The sequence below is a fragment of the Tursiops truncatus genome, chromosome 16 (genome assembly GCF_011762595.2).
Source record: "Tursiops truncatus isolate mTurTru1 chromosome 16, mTurTru1.mat.Y, whole genome shotgun sequence".
Taxonomy (NCBI): Eukaryota; Metazoa; Chordata; class Mammalia; order Artiodactyla; family Delphinidae; genus Tursiops; species Tursiops truncatus.
This window is the reverse complement of record NC_047049.1, coordinates 45673291-45691081: the sequence shown is the minus strand read 5'-3', so window position 1 is coordinate 45691081 and position 17791 is coordinate 45673291. Positions and strand designations below refer to the sequence as shown.

Sequence of the window (17791 nt, the reverse complement as noted above, 5' to 3'; positions counted from 1 at the left end):
TCCAAGTGGAGAGAATAAAGGGGGTGAGATGTCTAGGAGTCGCCCACTTTCACTTCTAAGGGTTCAAAACAGCATTATAATCAACAGGGCTATAACCAACACATATTTAAGTCCAAAAGGTACCTACCTTGGGTACATATTCCTAAATTCTAACCATTAGGAAAAACTCATTTTCTATGTTGTAAACTATATGGGGCTTTATTCTTCTTATCCATCAACAAACCAGTGCGAAGATAAGAAATCCTAAAGTGTTTTTCTTCCCTCAAGGGGATACCATTACAATTTCATTCTGTCTACAAAGATCAACAACAAGAAATAACAAAGTATAGAGTGACTGGCAGTTTTAAAATATTCTTAATATGCTTCTCAATCCTGAGCATTTTGTTTTTTTAACATCCCCCAATCCAAAGGGTACCAAAGGAGATGCAGTATAAACATTTCAATGTGGATATCTGCAATTTAACAATTATCTACCTTAATAACTGTAGCTATAAAATTTTAAGAGCTATAGTATTTTGGTGGCAATTAGAGTTATTGATATTTCCGAAATTCATTTGAGATTTTACTATAACTTGAGCAAAAAACTGACTTCTAATATGGCTTTGGAAATAACAGTTTTACAATCTTAACATTATTAAGAAAAACTTATTGCCATGAATTTAAACTAAACCTGTATTTAAAATTCAATCAAAATAATTGCCCTTGATCAAAATACTGATATACTTAAAATATATTTAATATTGACTCAATTTAATGGGAAGAATATTCATTCCACTTATAATCAATATGTTGAGATTAACACTTTTATTTTATTTTATTTTATTTTATTTTGCGGTACGCGGACCTCTCACTGTTGTGGCCTCTCCCGTTGCGGAGCACAGGCTCTGGACGCGCAGGCCCAGCGGCCATGGCTCACGGGCCCAGCCGCTCCGCGGCATGCGGGATCCTCCCAGACCGGGGCACGAACCCGCGTCCCCTGCATCGGCAGGCGGACTCTCAACCACTGCGCCACCAGGGAAGCCCAACACTTTTATTAATTCTCTACAATAGTCAAGAAAAAGACTGATGCCACTCACTGTTCAGACAACTTTACAGATATCAGATGTGCAAGCTACAATGAGAAATGACAAACATTAAGCCACTCCTCAACTCCGTCTTGCTGCTTAAGGTACTACCACAGTGAGAGTGTAACAGCTCTCTTAAAGATCTGGACTTAGGTTGCAGGTACTCAAATCACTGGTGAAAAGAACTATGCTGCACCTGCTTCTAAAAGGATGTATGTGGCAGCTTGGATGTAGGGCGTCGGCAGTTCTAAATAACAGAAGAAAAGAATATCAGGTCAATCTTCATTCGCAAAGGCCAGTGGAAAGCTACAAGAATTATAATAAACTAGGTCTCCCTACCCTGAGAAACAAGAAAAAACTGTTGAGGACTGGGGGAAAAAGCCACCCTGGGAGCAAGTATTAAAAAAGTAATCTGTTAAGCAGATTCCCGCATCCCTTTGAGTCTCGCGGCACTCTTAAAAAGCTAAGACGTGAGACCTGAGTCGCACAACGTCATGCTCCGTGGGACACGGTGGAGACTGTAGCACACACACTGGTTTTCTTGACTCAGAAGTCGTGTGGCACCATGCAGTGCGGACTCCACAAACAAACGTGTTCACCTGGGCTTCCCTGGTGGCACAGTGGTTGAGAGTCCGCCTGCCGATGCAGGGGACACGGGTTCATGCCCCGGTCCGGGAAGATCCCACATGCCGCGAAGCGGCTGGGCCCGTGAGCCATGGCCGCTGAGCCTGCGCGTCCGGAGCCTGTGCTCCGCAACGGGAGAGGCCCGCGTACCGCAAAAAAAAAAAAAAAAAAAAGTGTTCACCTTCCTTTTACTTACTTACATCAGACACTGAAAAATTCACGGAAATAAGAAGCCAAAGTTAGTCTCTAGCATAAAAAAAGACAGGGCACAGGAAGGGTATGCTGGGCATAGGAAGCCCATTTCTGGCACGGTATTGTTGAAATTCTGTAGAGAACCACTTTTTCAAAACAAGGAAGGAGGGATTTAGGAAAGCAAGCTTATTCTTTCATACACTAAAACTTAAATTTCAGCTCTTTTTTGAAGGAAAGTCTCCTAAAATTACTTTCACCCAACATACACTACACAAGCCAACCTCCTCCTGCCCCTTGTGGCAGGGCACCCACTCTCCCACCCACCCACACAGCTCCTGCTTTAGTCCTAGGCATGCCTCTTGCCCAGCCCTCCCCCTAAGCTTTTCTTCTTAGACTTGCCCTCAAATCTCAATGAAGACCCCGAAGTAGAAGCATCTTGGGTGAGCTCCATCGAGGACTCAGGGGCTCTGATGGTTCTAGCAGGCTAAGACTGCAGGAAGTCCAACCTTTGGATGAATGGAGGTCTAATATATTACGCTAGACTAGAACTCTCATTTATTAATAAACCTACCACCTACGATAAAGCAAGCAGTACAATCCCTGGAGACTGACCTTAACCGCTGCTTATAATAATCTTCATCTCCATCATCTCGGCATCTCACTACTTTCCGACCTCCTCCTCCTCCTCCTGCGGCTTCAGCTTCTTCCCCAGAACTTGGAAAGAAGTCATCATCAATCTCCTGCACTGTGACTTTCTTCTGCCGTTTCTGGCGACTGAGCACCCGTCTCCGGTCACAGTCGGTGTCTTCCCCGGACAGGTCAGTCCCTGCCGCCTCCCCCTGCTCCCACTCCGTGGGCAAGTACTCGGACACTTCATCCTCAGAGTCTCCCTCTGCCTTTGGCCTCACATCACACTCCAAGGGTTTCTTTCCCTTCAGCAATCCCACCTGCCCCTGGAACTGAAGAGCCCTCTTCTGGAGTTTCTTGATGTGTTTTTTCAAGCGCTCATCTGTTTTCGAGAGAACTTTGCCTCTCTTGTCTGGTTTGTTTTCACTGAGCGTTGAGCTCAGCTCAGAAGTGACCGAGGCCGGGGCTTTTTTAGTTGCTCTTTTATTACAAGCTTGCTTCTTTCTTTCAAAGGACAGTTTTGCTTGATCTGCCAAATACTTTTCAAAATCTGAGGCTTCGTTGAGCATTAGTTTTCTGGGCTTTCTCTCCTGCTTCTGAGGGATCTGGGTACCAAAAGGTGTCATCTGACCAGTGCGGACGAGCTCTTCCCAAGCAGTCTCCTGAGCGGGCATGAGCATGCTGCCGAGGGAGGACGGCTCTGCTTCTGAAAAGAGGGATGACAACACGTTGGGCACTAGCACAAAACTTTCCAAGAGAACAACGGATATGTGCACTACTCAATACATAAATTAAAAAAAGAAAAAAAAATCACTGACGTACTAAAGTAGATGACGTACTAAAGTGTAGTGTATGTGAAGAACAGAGTGAAATTTACGATAGCATTCATGCCGCATTTAGTATACTCCTATTCAAAACGGTAACTTCTCAATAACTTTTCCCAAAACACTGCATTATCAATATACTTTCTGTGCATCCAAAGACAGACCCAGTCATATGTAACACACAGAGAAATTTTACCATGTTTCCTTATCAACTGCCCTTGAGGAAGCAATCTCCCAAGTTTCCACGTCACTGCTAATACCAGCATTCAGATGGACTTAAATACAAGAGACAGCAGAACTGAAAACAGACATCTAAAGAATCAGCATGCACCTAAATAGGTAAAACATAAATGCTGCCTCTGCACCGCCCAATAGGAGAGTCACCATATGGCTACTTAAATTTACGTTGAAAATTCATTCTCTCAGTGGTACTGGCCACATTTCAAGCGCTCAATAGCCACATGTGGCTAAAGGCTACCATAATGGAAAACACAGACAGCATTTCCACTATTGCAAAAAGGTCCACTCAACAGCACCGTGTTAGATGTGCGAAGTTAACTGACTGAAGGGATGAACTAAAGTTGGAAGTTATGCCATAATAATAGAAAGCCACCCAGAGATCATCCCTCTTTCATTAGTTGAAATTAATCTCTAGCAAAATTACTTTACCCATAGCCAAAATACCAAAAGAAGTAAAGGCTTAATAGGAAGGCATCCATATTCTAAAATCTGTATTTCTTGCAGGCCAATAATAGCACAGTGCAGTTTTTCATTAAATGTGCACTGAAGAAAAACATACATCAGAAAGTGCACACATCCTAAGTGTACAGCTCAGTGAACTTTCAGAAAGAAAACAAACCCATAACACCAGCATCCAGATCAGGAAGCATAAATTACTAGGACCCCCAGATATGCCCTTCATGGTGCCTCCCAGCTTCTACCCCACCAGATACTGACTGACCTATTAACACGGTAGACAAGTTGTACCTGGCTTTCAACTTAATGGAAATGGGAATGTCTGTACTTGTATCTGGTTTCTTTTGTTCAACATTATGCTTGGGTGAGTCACACTTACTACTGAATACAATTGCAGTTTGTTGATTCTCATTGCTGTTAGTATTCTATTATAACTCTACCACAATTTTTCCATTCTAGTGTTACTGGACATTTGGGTAGTTTCCAGGTTTGGGCTACCAGGAATAATGTTGCTACGAGCATTCCAATACACATTCTTTGGTAATGTATGTATATAATTCTTTGGGTATATTAAGCTTTAGTAGACACCACCAAACCGATTTCCAAAGTGGTCCTAGCAATTTTAAGTTCCACCAACAGTGTTTGAGAGTTTCAACTGGTCCACATTCTTGCCATTCCACTTTAGCTATGCTGGTAGGCATGGAGTAGTACCACTTTGTGGCTGTAATTTGTATTTCCCTAGTATCTAATGAACTAGGGAATCTTTATGTAAGATCTGTTGATCTTTTGGGTAGCCTATTGTGAAGAAAATGTTCAAATCTTTTGCCCATTTTTCTCATATGTGGTCTGTCTTTAAAAGGAAAAAAAAAAAAAGATTTCTAGGAGCTCTTCATACATTCTGGACTCAAGTCCCTGGACTGATACAGATATTGCAAACATCTTTTCCCATTCTGCAGCTTGCCTTTTCACTCTCTTAAATGCTATCTTTCAGCGACATAAGATCTTAGTTGTAACATAGTTCATTTATCAAATCTTTTCCTTTACAGTGAGCCTTGTTTTTGTGCCTTGTTAAATCTTTGCCCCAAGATCATGAAAATGTTTTCCTCTGTTATATGCTAAAAGCTTTGTTTTATCCTTAACGGTGAAATCTACAACCCATTTGGAATTTATTTTTGTACACTGTATAATGGGCCAATATTCACTTTATCTTCATGTGGAGTAACCCAGCACACTTAGTGAAAAGACGATTCTTCTCCACAGCACTGTACTGCCACATCTGTCATAAATCAAGTGACCACACATGGGTGGGTCTGTTTGCTGGACCCTCTACTCTGTCCCATTGGTGTATTTGTCTATCCTTATGCCACTACTGTGTCTTAATTACTATAGGTTAGTAATAAGTCTGGGTATTTTGTTCTTCTTCAAGATTGCCTTGGCCATTCTTGACCCAATGCATGTTTATATAAATTTTAGAATCAGGTTGTTAGTGCCACCCACCCTCAGCCTACTCTTCCTACTCTATACCCTCTCCCTCAAAAAACTCCCTGTAATTTATATTGGGGTTGCACTGAAACTACAAGTGGACAGAACTGTATCTTCCAATCTATGACCATGGTGTATCTCCCCATCTATTTGCCTTCTTTAATTTTTCAATGACATTTTGTAGTTTTTAATGTAGAGAGCGCTGAAGAAAACTACCTTTTTTTACTAAGAGTTATTTCCAGGTATTTGATTTTGATCGTAATTGCCATCTTTATTAAATTTTATTTTTTGCTTTTGCTCGTATGTAGAAATATGACTGATTTTTATATATTGACCTTGTATCCAGTGACACTGCTAAATTCACATGGTAATTCCAACAGACTGCCCATTGATCCTTTCAGATTTTTGATATGACCAATAACATATGCTGTAAATAATGATGGTTTTATTTCTCTTCTTACATTACTACACTATCCAGGTACAATGCTGAACAGGAAAGGTGATAGCAAGCAACTCATCTCATCCCAGATCAGAGGAGCAAAGCCAACTGCTGCAAAGTTTATCCCACCTAATTCCAGGAAAGGATTCTTTAATCAGATAATCCTCACAACAATTAGGAAACGGATCGCTATGTGGAGACCAGGGGAAAGGAAACCTCAGGCAAGCATGTGAGCAAAGAAATGAAGGTCTACTATGCTTATGCCCATCTCAAAGCAGACTTGGAAAGGTTAAAGAATGTAGCCAAGGTCTATACCTAGGCGATACAGAGCTGGGATACACAAAGCTTAGACACTCTGTTCTCCTGCCCCACCAAACAGAGCACAGAGCACCACGGAGAAGGAAGGTATCCCAGAAGGGATGGAGGAGGAAGGGTTATAAGAGAGACCAGGAGTCTGAAGTGTTAGCTGGAGCCCCACTGGAGAGGGATAATAGGAACCAGGACTTCAGGAAAAGGGCAAAAGGCCACAGGTCTACAGATTTATAAGATACTAGAACCTAGGTGGCCACAAAAGCCATAGGTAATGGATGAGATTATTTGGGGAGAGGTAGTATAAGAAGAAGGCAGCTCAGGACTTCCCCGGTAGCACAGTGGTTAAGAATCTGCCTGCCAATGCAAGGGACACGGGTTTGATCCCTGGTCCAGGAAGATCCCACATGCTGCGGAGCAACTAAGCCCGTGCGCCCCAACTACTGAAGCCCGCGCACCCTACAGCCCGTGCTCCGCGACAAGAGGAGCCACCGCAATGAGAAGCCCGCGCACCACAATGAAGACTCAATGCAGCCATAAATAAATAAATAAATAAATTTATAAAAAAGAAGAAGAGGGCTCAGCAAGAAATTCTGAGAATAATCAACATTTAAGATAAGCCTAGAAAAGCCGGTCAAAAAAAAACTAAACAGGAATGGTCAGAAGGCTAAAAGGAAAACCAGAAGAGAGACATGGATCTTGGAAGGCAGGGAAGTATCAGCTGCTACAGACAGGCCAAGTGGAGCTTTTGGATGGGGGAAGTAACAATTAATCCTGGGCCAAGTTTTACCAAACAAATAACAGGTAGCAAAAGGCAGCAGCGAGTTCTAGTCAGCCAGACCAGGACAATCGTTTTTTTTACCAATGAGAAATACGGCATTTCAGCAGCAGAAAGCACTCCTCATAGGCCCAGTGGATTCCGCAAGACGTTAATAGCACATCTCATAGTTATTTTTTTCCAATGCCTCAATTCTCACAATTCTCTTGTCTTACTGAATAGACTTCTGTAATTAGTAGAAAATATCTGCCTGAAGGGTTTAAATCGATACTTCAACTAGTAAATAACTGAACAGCTACCAACAATTTCTAAACACACATGCACACACACTGACTACAAAGATACTTCGTTTCAGAGTTTATGCATCTTCCCAAAAGGCTTCCCAAAAGATGCCCATCCAGGTCAGTGATATAAACAAAATCATGGCCATGGATTAAATAACCTGAATTAAGATGCCCTTTCTTGAACAACAGAACTGATGCTTGGAAAGCCTGCCAGATACATCCCCAAAAGATATTTAAAAGCAATTCTAGGAATGTTCATGGGTGATGCTTGGGCAACAAAACGTAATTCAATCAAGATGTGAGGTGTCTACAAAATCAATAGAAAAGAATGTTAAGATTTCTAATTTATTAGACGTAATACTAAATGCACACCAGGAGCCTCCATTAGACTGAGTTAAAAATTTACTTTCTTTCTCTGAAACCCCGTAAGACTTAAAATAGATTTGTTTCTACAGGTGTGGAGAATAAAATTTTCCTGTGTCTCTTTTGTCACTAAGTAAACAAATGTATTTTTCCCAACACCCAGGCCAGAACTGAAGGGACACCCTCCACTGACGAGAGGCATCAGGCATCAATTCGAGAACAGAGACACCGTCCCTAGTATCCTCACCTGCATCCTCCTCCTCCAGACTGGCATGATCTAGTTCAACTTTTACCTCTGCTCCCCCAAGGATAGCCTGGAGACGTTTTTGTTTTGCTGTGATCTTCTTCAGTTGTTGTTCCTTAATGGGTAGATATTGAATACAAAAAACAGCAATGAAGTGATTAAATGTTAAATACAAACGACAGCATTGCAAAATTTTAAAAACTTTAATCAAGAGCAAAATAAAACAATTACCAAATACAACTATTACTACAGAAAACCTTATTTGAATAACTGCCACTTTTCTAGCAGGAAGAAGCCCTCAAAGCATGTCCATCGGGCAGCATCCCTGTCCCCACCCACTCTCCTGACTGGGCGGCACAGCTCTCTACCTGCCTGAGCAGCTAAGTTCACTGCACTGACTCTCCACCGACTTGGGAGGTGGAACTGCTCTACATGGTTTCCTCATTACACACTGGGTAAATCACTGAATTTCTCTGTTTCTGACCTTAGCAGCCAATGGGCTATGAGGTCAATAGGCTGTAGGGATAAGAAACAAACACAAATGTTCAAACAGTTGAAAAAGTCAGTCACCTTTGATAATCTACCATATTTATGACTGTCCTTTATAGTATCCTACCCAATTACAAAATTTTAAAGGGAAAATCTACCCTTTTACTCTGTCCTCCCCGGGCCCCCCTTTGTCTTGTCTCCCTCTACATCACCAGAGCTTGGATATGCGGCCATTCCTAGGGACTCCCTAATTAACTAGGCCTGTGGTAGGTGGTTCTTTCTCCCAAGGTCAAGAATGCTTGAACGCCAAACATGAGTGTGGAGCAAGGGGACATCCTGATTATAAACACCATGTTGTAATGACTTGTAATTCCTTTTACTGTATCTCACAGTTTTTCTCTCAGCAAACTCTCATACAAAACAGCCTCTCTCTGAATAGTCTCTCTCTAAACAGCAAAAAGCTGCTAAAGAGAGACAGGAATATATAACCAAGTTAGACCAGTACCTAAAGGGGCCTAAGATTGGTCCTCTCTGCTCTTCGACACCCCAGCCCACCAGAAGCCCACTATTCACATGCTCCACGAGAAGCCAGGCGGTCTCCTCTCTGCTTTGGGGAGACCCCTGGTGCCTCAAGCCACTGTGAGCTCTGACCTTTGGGCTGCTGCTGTGGAGTTAAGTGAGAGAGACAGTGTGGAGAAGATCATGAACCGGTGAGTGGAGAGCAAAAGGAGGAACCAAGGTTAACCACACCCCACAAGTAGAGCCTGAATAAGAGCTGTGGGGACTCTACTCACTGCACTGAATCCACTGCAAGCACAAGGCCATCTGCTAGTCACTTAGGATGGCGGCAATAAAATGATCAAAACTAGTCATTTCTACCTCCTGCAATATATTGTCATGAAGTGTACATCAATTCTAAAAAATGTTTCAAACCTCATAAAAACAATGTCATAAGTGACAGACATTCCCTACCCTTAAGTCCTCCAACCCTAAGTGCAGACCCGGTCAGTGTGGCTGGGTGATGACTGAACACCGAAGGCCAGCCTCTCAGAACAGTGATCACGAGTGTGTGAGGGGCGAGGGCTGGGTCGATGGGAAACGTCTGCAGACAGTCAGTGCAAGCAGGAGCTGAGCAGGAAAAAGAGCAAGTCCACGCAAGACAAGGAGACGGCGTGAGAGGCCCGCATGCCAAAGAACCTAAGCTGGGGAAAGAAAGTGGCGCGGCAGGGAGACTATGAAAGTACCCGAGTGAGGAGGCACGCAAAGCCAAAAGAGGAACTTCTTCTCAGTTACGTACGTATGCGTACATATGCGTATTTTTAGAAATACTCTTTATGCAGAGGATATTAAAGGGAAACAGCCAAAAAAATTAAACGTATAAAAGGAACTCAAAAGTTTCTGTTATAAATTTGCTTCACATTTACCAGTACTTTTCAGAATAGCTACTTCCCAAATATTAAATGAGCCTAAATAATGACTTTTGCAAAAATGCAACTTAGTGTGTTATTTGGAGTCACCTTGTTATACTTCTGTCGTTTTACAGAATCTAGTTTCCTGTTGATGTCTTTGTTGGTGTCAGCTTGAGGGCTAAGTTGTTCAATAATTTTATTGATTTGCCTTAGGGATGTCGTACATGACCTGAAAAAGAAGATAAAATGTCCATTTTCCACTCTGGTAACATCTTTTACAGAATAACATGGAGAGAAATGCTAAAAACATGTCCCTTTTACTTCTTATTAACTAAAAGACAAAAGCAACTAAACCAGAATACATATTCTTTTTGGCCAGTAATAGAATTTGAAGGGTTATTAGGAGTCTAAGATGACTGCTCATGTTTTTCTCTAATCTGGCCAATTTTAATCAGTTCATTCCCATTTGCAAGCAGATTCATTCATTCTACAAGCATTTTAAGGGTCTACTCTATTCAAGAGACTGTGCAAAACCAACAGGCAATAAGCTGTCCCTTTATATGAAAAAATGCATACACTTTTTTTTTGAGAGTTAATTTTTTAGAGCAGTTTTAGGTTCACAGCAAAACTGAGAGGAAGGTAAAGATTTCCCATATACTCCCTGCCCCAAATACGCACAGCGTACCCCATTACCAACAACTCATACATCCGTGTTTAAAGGCCATTATGGAAGTCTCCCGAAGCTTGGAAAAGTACTAAAAATATTTAAACATCTTCTTATATAGGTCAGGCAACTGTGACAATATTTTTCTTTTGCATGACTAGAAGACTTATTTGCTGTCGTTTTACACTTTGTAGTGCAAAGAAAAAGAATCAGTTTATAATACATTGCTCCTAAAATAGACATCATAGAATTGTAACTCCCAAGTTTCAAAACACAAATTCAATCTCAACACTTGTGTAATTTGCTGTTTGTACCCTTTGTGGATTTCAGGAGAAAAGATGTTATCAATGCAAGTTACTGGCAGTCTCAGTACGTGTCACCATCTGTCTAGTGTTAGGCGGCCTCTAGTGTTAGGTGACTCTGCAGCACCCTGCTCTGTCACCTCTGCAAGCAGTGGATACATTTCCCAGGTCGAATGTAAAAGGTGTGTTCATTACACGGCATCGCGGTCCTCACACCTGAAGGTCAGGCTACAACTATTGGAGAACACCTGCTGCTCAAGAGGTCCAAAGAACACACCAGAAAACTGTTAGCAGAAAACATGCCCTTTAAGTGCCAACAGCTGCCTGTACCACAGCGCCCCCCCCCCCCCACCCCGGTAGCCAAAAGCTCTACGTGCCTCCCTCCCCCTCCCCCAGCTGCTCCCACCTGAGACCACACCATCCCTCCACCCAGTCCTCCCCTTCCCCTTCCTGTTTCCCTGACACAGCCAAGAACACTGGCCAAGGAGGGCAGACTGGCAATGGAGAGCGAGCTCAACTCAATCCTCTGCCCCGTCTTCCAACCCAGGTCCAGGGCACCCCCTTCCCCACCAGTGTGCTGTGCGCAACACGGCCCAGGTCTGTTTCTCCTCTAAAGCACAAGTGAAGTCTCTATGGGACTTCAGCTTTCTTTATAGAGTCAAAATTACAACAGAAGAAAGAAAAAGCAGGGAGTTGTTTCTCACTGTTTCTAGAAATGCAAATCTGAAAAGGTACCAAAAGACTGGCCCTAGGTTTAGGCACAGGAAACTGGAAAGAAATTATAGGATGGGGAGGTGGGGGGGGCGGATATGTTCCTGGTATCTGGAGTAGGACATATCAGAACTTTAGGAACGCTTCTCCTGAGAACCATTCTGTGCACAAGCTTGCAAAATCTGGGGCACTTAGAACAGTGCTTCTCTCCAGGACATCATGTGTAACAAGCTGCTGTGAACTGAACTGAGCACCTAACTACTGTGTACAGAGCTTCTGAGTGAAAGGGCTGGGGTTTAGACACAAGGTCAAGGACCACCCTTACTGACCCCATCCTCCAATTAAAGGTTCTATAAATCTCCTAAATTTCTGGACTACCACAGCTATTGTCTGAATCTCTCCGTCATATGTAAACACAAACTCTATAATCAGAGAGAAGGTGGTCCACTCACATGAGGTCGTCCAGCACTGACTGATACTCCTTCTCTGCATCGGCAAGCTGGGCCACACGGCTGGCCTCATGAATGGCGCTGTCCACCTGCTGAAGCACCCCTTGCTCCAGCACGTCCTGGTCATAGACGTCCACACCCAAACCCTGCAGCTCCAGGGCCTGGGCACTGGGCTCCACCGCCTGGATCTGATGTCTGTTGATGTGCAGCAGGGCTGGTCCTCTCCTCGGAAGTTCCGAGGGATACCCCTTGGCGGAAGTGGAGGGTCCATTAGCAGGGGAACAAGAGGGGAGGCTCTCCCCCAGCTCCACGTCGCCATCGTTCTCCTGCTTGACTGTCCCCTCTGCACTCTCACTGATATCCTGATTCTGTGAACAGTCTTGCTCCTGAGTTTGACTTGAGTGGGGGATCCTCTCATTTGGCATCCTCTACAGACTATCTAAAAGGAAAACAATTTTTCAGTCAGCCCTTCAGTTATATAGAATTGATATTTATATAGTTTTGTAAATATCTTATAACGAAAGCAGACCAATTTCTAAAAAAATCAAGAAATAATCCTCCAATTATACATAAATTTAAGTTCCCAAGTATTTTTCTTAAACGGGCACAAGCTATAGATCTTCTTGAGTGCTGATAATTGAGAAAAATTAACCAGAAAAACAAAAAAAAAAGAAGAAAAAATGCAGTATCACCAACAAACGACACTGGGGTAGCCAGCTAAGAAAGCTGGCAGCCAGCATCCTGAATGATGCCCACAGAGTCTTCTCCAAATCAACTGAAGTCATTTCACTGCTGCTTTCCAAGTCAGCCTCTTCACTGCATTATGGCACGAGTGACCTACATTATAGTGGCAAGATCAACTGTAAAGTATAGATTTAGTGACTTGAGAGAGATTCTCTACAAATCTAACACTAAAAACTTTTAGGTTGAACTCCAAAAAACAGGAACTCTGAACAAGAGGTAATAAACAGCACCACTCAAATCAGAATCTGAGGAAGATTAATTAAAATATTCTCAAAAATAACTCCATTTCAATGCATGATATCATTTCTCACCATCAGGCTGGCAAAAACATGATGACTGATAATATCCAGGAGAGGCAAGAAAAATCCACTTTCACATAATGCCGGTGGGAACATAAGTTTGTAAAATTCTTTTGGAAGGCAATTTAGCAATATCTGTCAAGATTTAAAATTCACATTACTAGGCACTTATTCCAGAGAAATACTCACATATACATAAGGATATTTATTGTAGCATGTTTTAAAATAGTTTTTAAAAGTCATTAAGTATTTTCAATGTTAGTGATATAAAAGCCAAGTAAGACGAAAAAAGTCACATCGTATGAAGACATTTATATTGGAAAACAATGTGTATCCACACCTGTGTGTATGGAATGCATTCAAAATGATCTGGGGATACAAACTAAACCTGCGACAATTGGGAGGGGGAAGCAGAAGGAACAGGTAGGAATAAAGGGGAACTCTCACATTTTACTCCAAGAAATCAAGAACTCCTTGAAAGAAAATGTGTTCACTATATTGCCTGTATAACTCCATCGAATAAATACTTTTATATACATTAAAAAAAAGTGACAGCTTTTCTTTTTATTTAACAGTGAATAAACTAAGGTTTCTTTCAGCACTAAAACTTTATTTCAATGAAATGATGACAAATTCCCCAACAAGCCCCACTCATTCCTCATTAAATAAAATGATCCCAGTGGCCAAGCACTAGGATACAAAGATGCCAGGAACTTAAGTGTCATCCTGCCCTAAGCAGCTCGCTCACTAGTGGAGGAGAAGCATGCCAGTAACAACACAGAGGGGCAGGTCTGTAAAAGAGGCACAGGCAAGAGCCCAGGTGGGGGACTTCCCTGGTGGCACAGTGGTTAAGAATGCCTGTCAATGCAGGGGACATGGGTTCGAGCCCTGGTCCAGGAAGATCCCACATGCCACGGAGCAACTAAGCCCATGCGCCACAACTACTGAGCCTGTGCTCTAGAGCCCGCGAGCCACAACTAGTGAGCCCGCATGCCACAACTACTGAAGCCTGCGTGCCTAGAGCCCATGGTCCAAAACAAGAGAAGCCACCCCAATGAGAAGCCCGCGCACCGCAACGAAGAGTAGCCTCCGCTCGCCGCAACTAGAGAAAGCCCGCATGCAGCAAGACCCAACGCAGACCAAAAAAATAATTAATTAATTTTTGAAAGTTATCTTAGGAACTTAATAAGTTCTTTAATTCAAATGAAACTCTTTGATCAATGTAGTCTTCAAAATTAACATTACCTACAGTATTTAGAGCAAGTCAGTTTGGAATATACACTGAGATATTTTTCTAACAGTAAAGATATTGAATCTATTTCCCTTTTTTCCTTCTGTTTCCCTGTGACCAAGGGCATATATATTTTTTTCTGTAAATTCATTTTTTTTTGAATTTTTGAATTTTATTTTATTTATTTTTTATACAGCAGGTTCTTATTAGTTATCCATTTTATACATATTAGTGTATATATGTCAATCCCAATCTCCCAATTCATCACACCATCACCACCACCCGCCATTTTCCACCCTTGGTGTCCATACGATTTTTCTCTACATCTGTGTCTTAATTTCTGCCCTGCAAACCAATTCATCTGTACCATTTTTCTAGGTTCCACATATATGCATTAATATACGATATCTGTTTTTCTCTTTCTGATTAAAAAAGAGGCCAGGTGGGCATAGAGGAAAGGACAGTGCACTGGGTCTGGAGTTCAAAAAACACATACAAACTGAGATTTGAACATGTGACCCAGGATCTGATATACAGGAGGTGTTCATACACGCTGAAAGGAAGTAAGGTTCAGAGAGGAATCTAAAATAACAAGTCTGGTCTGGACAACTGAGTCACTCGTGAATTCAGTCACAAAAATATGAATCAGAAAAGCAGCAGATGGGAAGCAGGGAGAGCTGGCAGTAACGTGTCCAGCTGGCACGCAGGCAGAAACGCAAATCTAGGCTCTAGAGAAAATCTGGACAAGATGTGGATGCACTGGCAGAGTAAACAGCCCCAGGGATCCCAAGGCTGTGACAGGTACCAAAGATCCTTTTAGAGGGTAAGAAAAGGCTAACACTGAAAAGGTTAAAAGAGAACAGCAGAGTAAGAAAGTTCCTCCATTTGGGGCCATTCTGATTATTTTCAGGAGAAAGGATAAGACTGGCACTCTATCATTTTCAACAGAGACAGCAGGATTCTGGCTCAGAGTCTTCATACTAGCTGGAATTTAACAATTCTGTTTTCATTGTTCTTATTTGTATGTATATAAAGATTTCCTTTTCAGGTTAAAAAAAGACATTAAATCCATCAAAATATTAAGTAATAACACTGCAGTACAAAGAAAAGGTTAAAATAATAATGTTTGGAGAAAACTTCTAATAACAGAAAAAGAGTAAGAGGGAATGGTTAAAAATGGAAAATAATAGGGCAAGTTCCAAAGGAAACCAGAAAGGGTCCAGTGGATTTGGAAAGTAGGTCGCTAGTTACCTTAGTAAAAGAAACCTTAGTGGAGCAAAGGGGACAAAGCCAGACTGCAGTGGGATAAGAAGTGAGTAGAGAAGGAAACAGAGGCCTTATCCCCTTAAGGATAGGCCATGGCAGGGAGATCACTGGAATAATAAAGTAATCAGAGGATGGGGTAAAGATGCTGAGTAATTGACCTTGGGGTCCAAGCTGGGTAGATTTTTAAAAAACAAGCCAGAAGGGACTGGAAGAGGGAGGGAAGGAGGGAGAAAGGGAAGGGAAGGGAAAAGGGAAAAAAGAAATAAGGAAGCAGTCAAGAAGCCACTTGGAGAATGGACCAAAGGGCAAGTCTCCTGGGAATAAGAGATGAAAACAAGGAAGCTCTCCTCAGAACGTGAAGAGTTTCCAAAGTGAAATAAATTATATGACATTCAATAAATATTTATAGAGTGACTTCCCTGGTGGTCCAGTGGTTAAGACTCCACGCTCCCAATGCAGGGGGCCGGGGCTCGATCCCTGGTCAGGGAACTAGATCCTGCATGCCGCAACTAAGAGCCCGCATGCCAGCTCAGCCAAATAAATAAATATATTTTTTTAAAACATTTATTGAAAGTCAATTACACCAGGCAATGTACTCGGTTAACTAGTTTCCGTCCCCATTGAGCTTAGAGGCTCTTGCGGATGACACATATTTTAAGAATTTTATATATACATATACATATTTACATATAAGTACGTATTTATACATAAACTATACACACACACAAATGTAACCGTGGTTAACTCCCTTAAGAAGAAAGTACAGGATTCTTTATGACAAAATAACAGAGGAGCCTAATTGACATTGCAGAGGTAGGTGTGAGGTCAGGGAGGTCTCTCTGATAAAGTTATATTTGAACCAGCATCTGAAGGATGAATAGGAGTTAACAGGCCAAAAGTGAACATTTTGCAAAGAAACAGCATGTCTAATTCCTAAGGCTGGAAAGAGCTGGTGCGGTTGGAAAAATGGAAGAAGGCTGCATTGTGAGAAATCTTTTATTTTATTTTACATGAATAACAGAGTTAAAGGAGCTGATAAAGACTCCATTTATTGTGTAAATTCTACAAAATATCTTCTAACACTCTGCAAGGCTCAATCATCTGAGAAAACAATATCTTCATTGTCTTTCTTTAAGCACTGGGTCTTCTGTGGGATGAGCTGGATTCTGGTTGGGAGGTTTGGTTGAATGCATGCAGAGTTGGGGAGGGGAATGGGCACAAGTGAAGACGGAGGGGCAGGCAAGGGCCCTGAGGAAACACAAGGGGCCTGAGGAAACATGAACTTGGATTTTTCTCCAAGTGTAATGGAGTGACTTCGAAGAGTTTTAAACAGGGTGACAATGGCATGACCCAATTTATGTTTGTAAAAGACCAGTTGGACTACTGTACAGATAATGGATTGGAGGAAACAGTGCAACATGGACATGTTGGGACACATACGGGTGACAAGTGACAGAAGCTTGGAACAGGGAGACAGCACTGAAGATGGATGCTACGTGGGAAATCTTTCTGTTACGGAACTTATATGCGGACTGCTCAATCCTCCTTCACATATTTCCACTTTACTGTATCAATGCCTAAAGTGCCTGACTTCTACTTACCCCGATTCTCTCTTTCAAATAACAGTGTTTTAATCGAGACCAAACAGGGCCGGGCTGCCCCTGCGCGCGGGGGTCGAACACAAAGCCGAGAAGTTGATGCTTAGATGCCGGCCCGCCTGCCCGCGGCGGAACCAGAAGCTGGGACAACCCCCGGCCCCCCCAGGTGAGCGCCCCGCAGCGTCACTTCCGGCCGCAGGTGGGCTGGCGCATTAGGCTATCGCCCGGCCCGAGGGCCGCCTCCCGGCCCCCCGCGCGGATGGGCTCCTTCCCGGCCGCCTGGACAGCCCGAGCGGGCCCCAGACATCTCCCGCCCGACGTTCAACTCAGCTGCCAGAACACTCACCGCAGGGCCGCACGGCCAGCTGTATAGAAACGTAGAAGCAGCCGCCTTCTCGAACAGCCTTGCAACCGGGTCTGGAACCGGGCGCGGCGCGTGCGTCTTCTCTCCGCTGTAAGCACCGCCCAAGCACCGCCCCCAACAATGACCCGACGGGCTTGCGCGTGTGCGGCCTATGGCGCATGCGCCGGCTCCAGGGTTTATTTTGAACTGCGGGCGAGACCACGTGGTTTGAGCGAAGAATGCAGCCCCGCCTTTCTACCTGTGAACCGGGTACGAAAGTGGCCTAGGCTGCTGACCTGTAGCTTGTGACCAGCGCTTCACTCGTGGTGAAAAATGCCTCTGTAGTAAGGCGGTTATAAG

At 43.0% G+C, this 17791-nt stretch overlaps 1 protein-coding gene across 6 annotated transcripts in view; it reads right to left on the bottom strand.

Moving 5' to 3' along the window:
- Positions 1-17557, bottom strand: part of ERCC6 (ERCC excision repair 6, chromatin remodeling factor) — a 75602-nt gene extending 58045 nt beyond the window's left edge. For 3 of the 6 annotated variants that reach the window (XM_019925701.3, XM_019925705.3, XM_019925706.3), the window contains exons 1-6: positions 17435-17557; positions 11954-12389; positions 9933-10053; positions 7930-8041; positions 2493-3213; positions 1261-1311 (exon numbers count right to left, since the gene is read on the bottom strand). In XM_019925701.3, the coding sequence (XP_019781260.2) occupies positions 1261-1311; positions 2493-3213; positions 7930-8041; positions 9933-10053; positions 11954-12375 (1427 nt within the window). In that variant the 5' untranslated portion in view covers positions 12376-12389; positions 17435-17557. Of the gene's footprint in view, positions 1-1260; positions 1312-2492; positions 3214-7929; positions 8042-9932; positions 10054-11953; positions 12390-13005; positions 13124-17434 lie in introns of those variants that run through there. The other 3 variants (XM_019925703.3, XM_019925702.3, XM_019925704.3) reach the window with 3 other exon arrangements.
- Between the last annotated feature and the right edge of the window lie 234 nt (positions 17558-17791).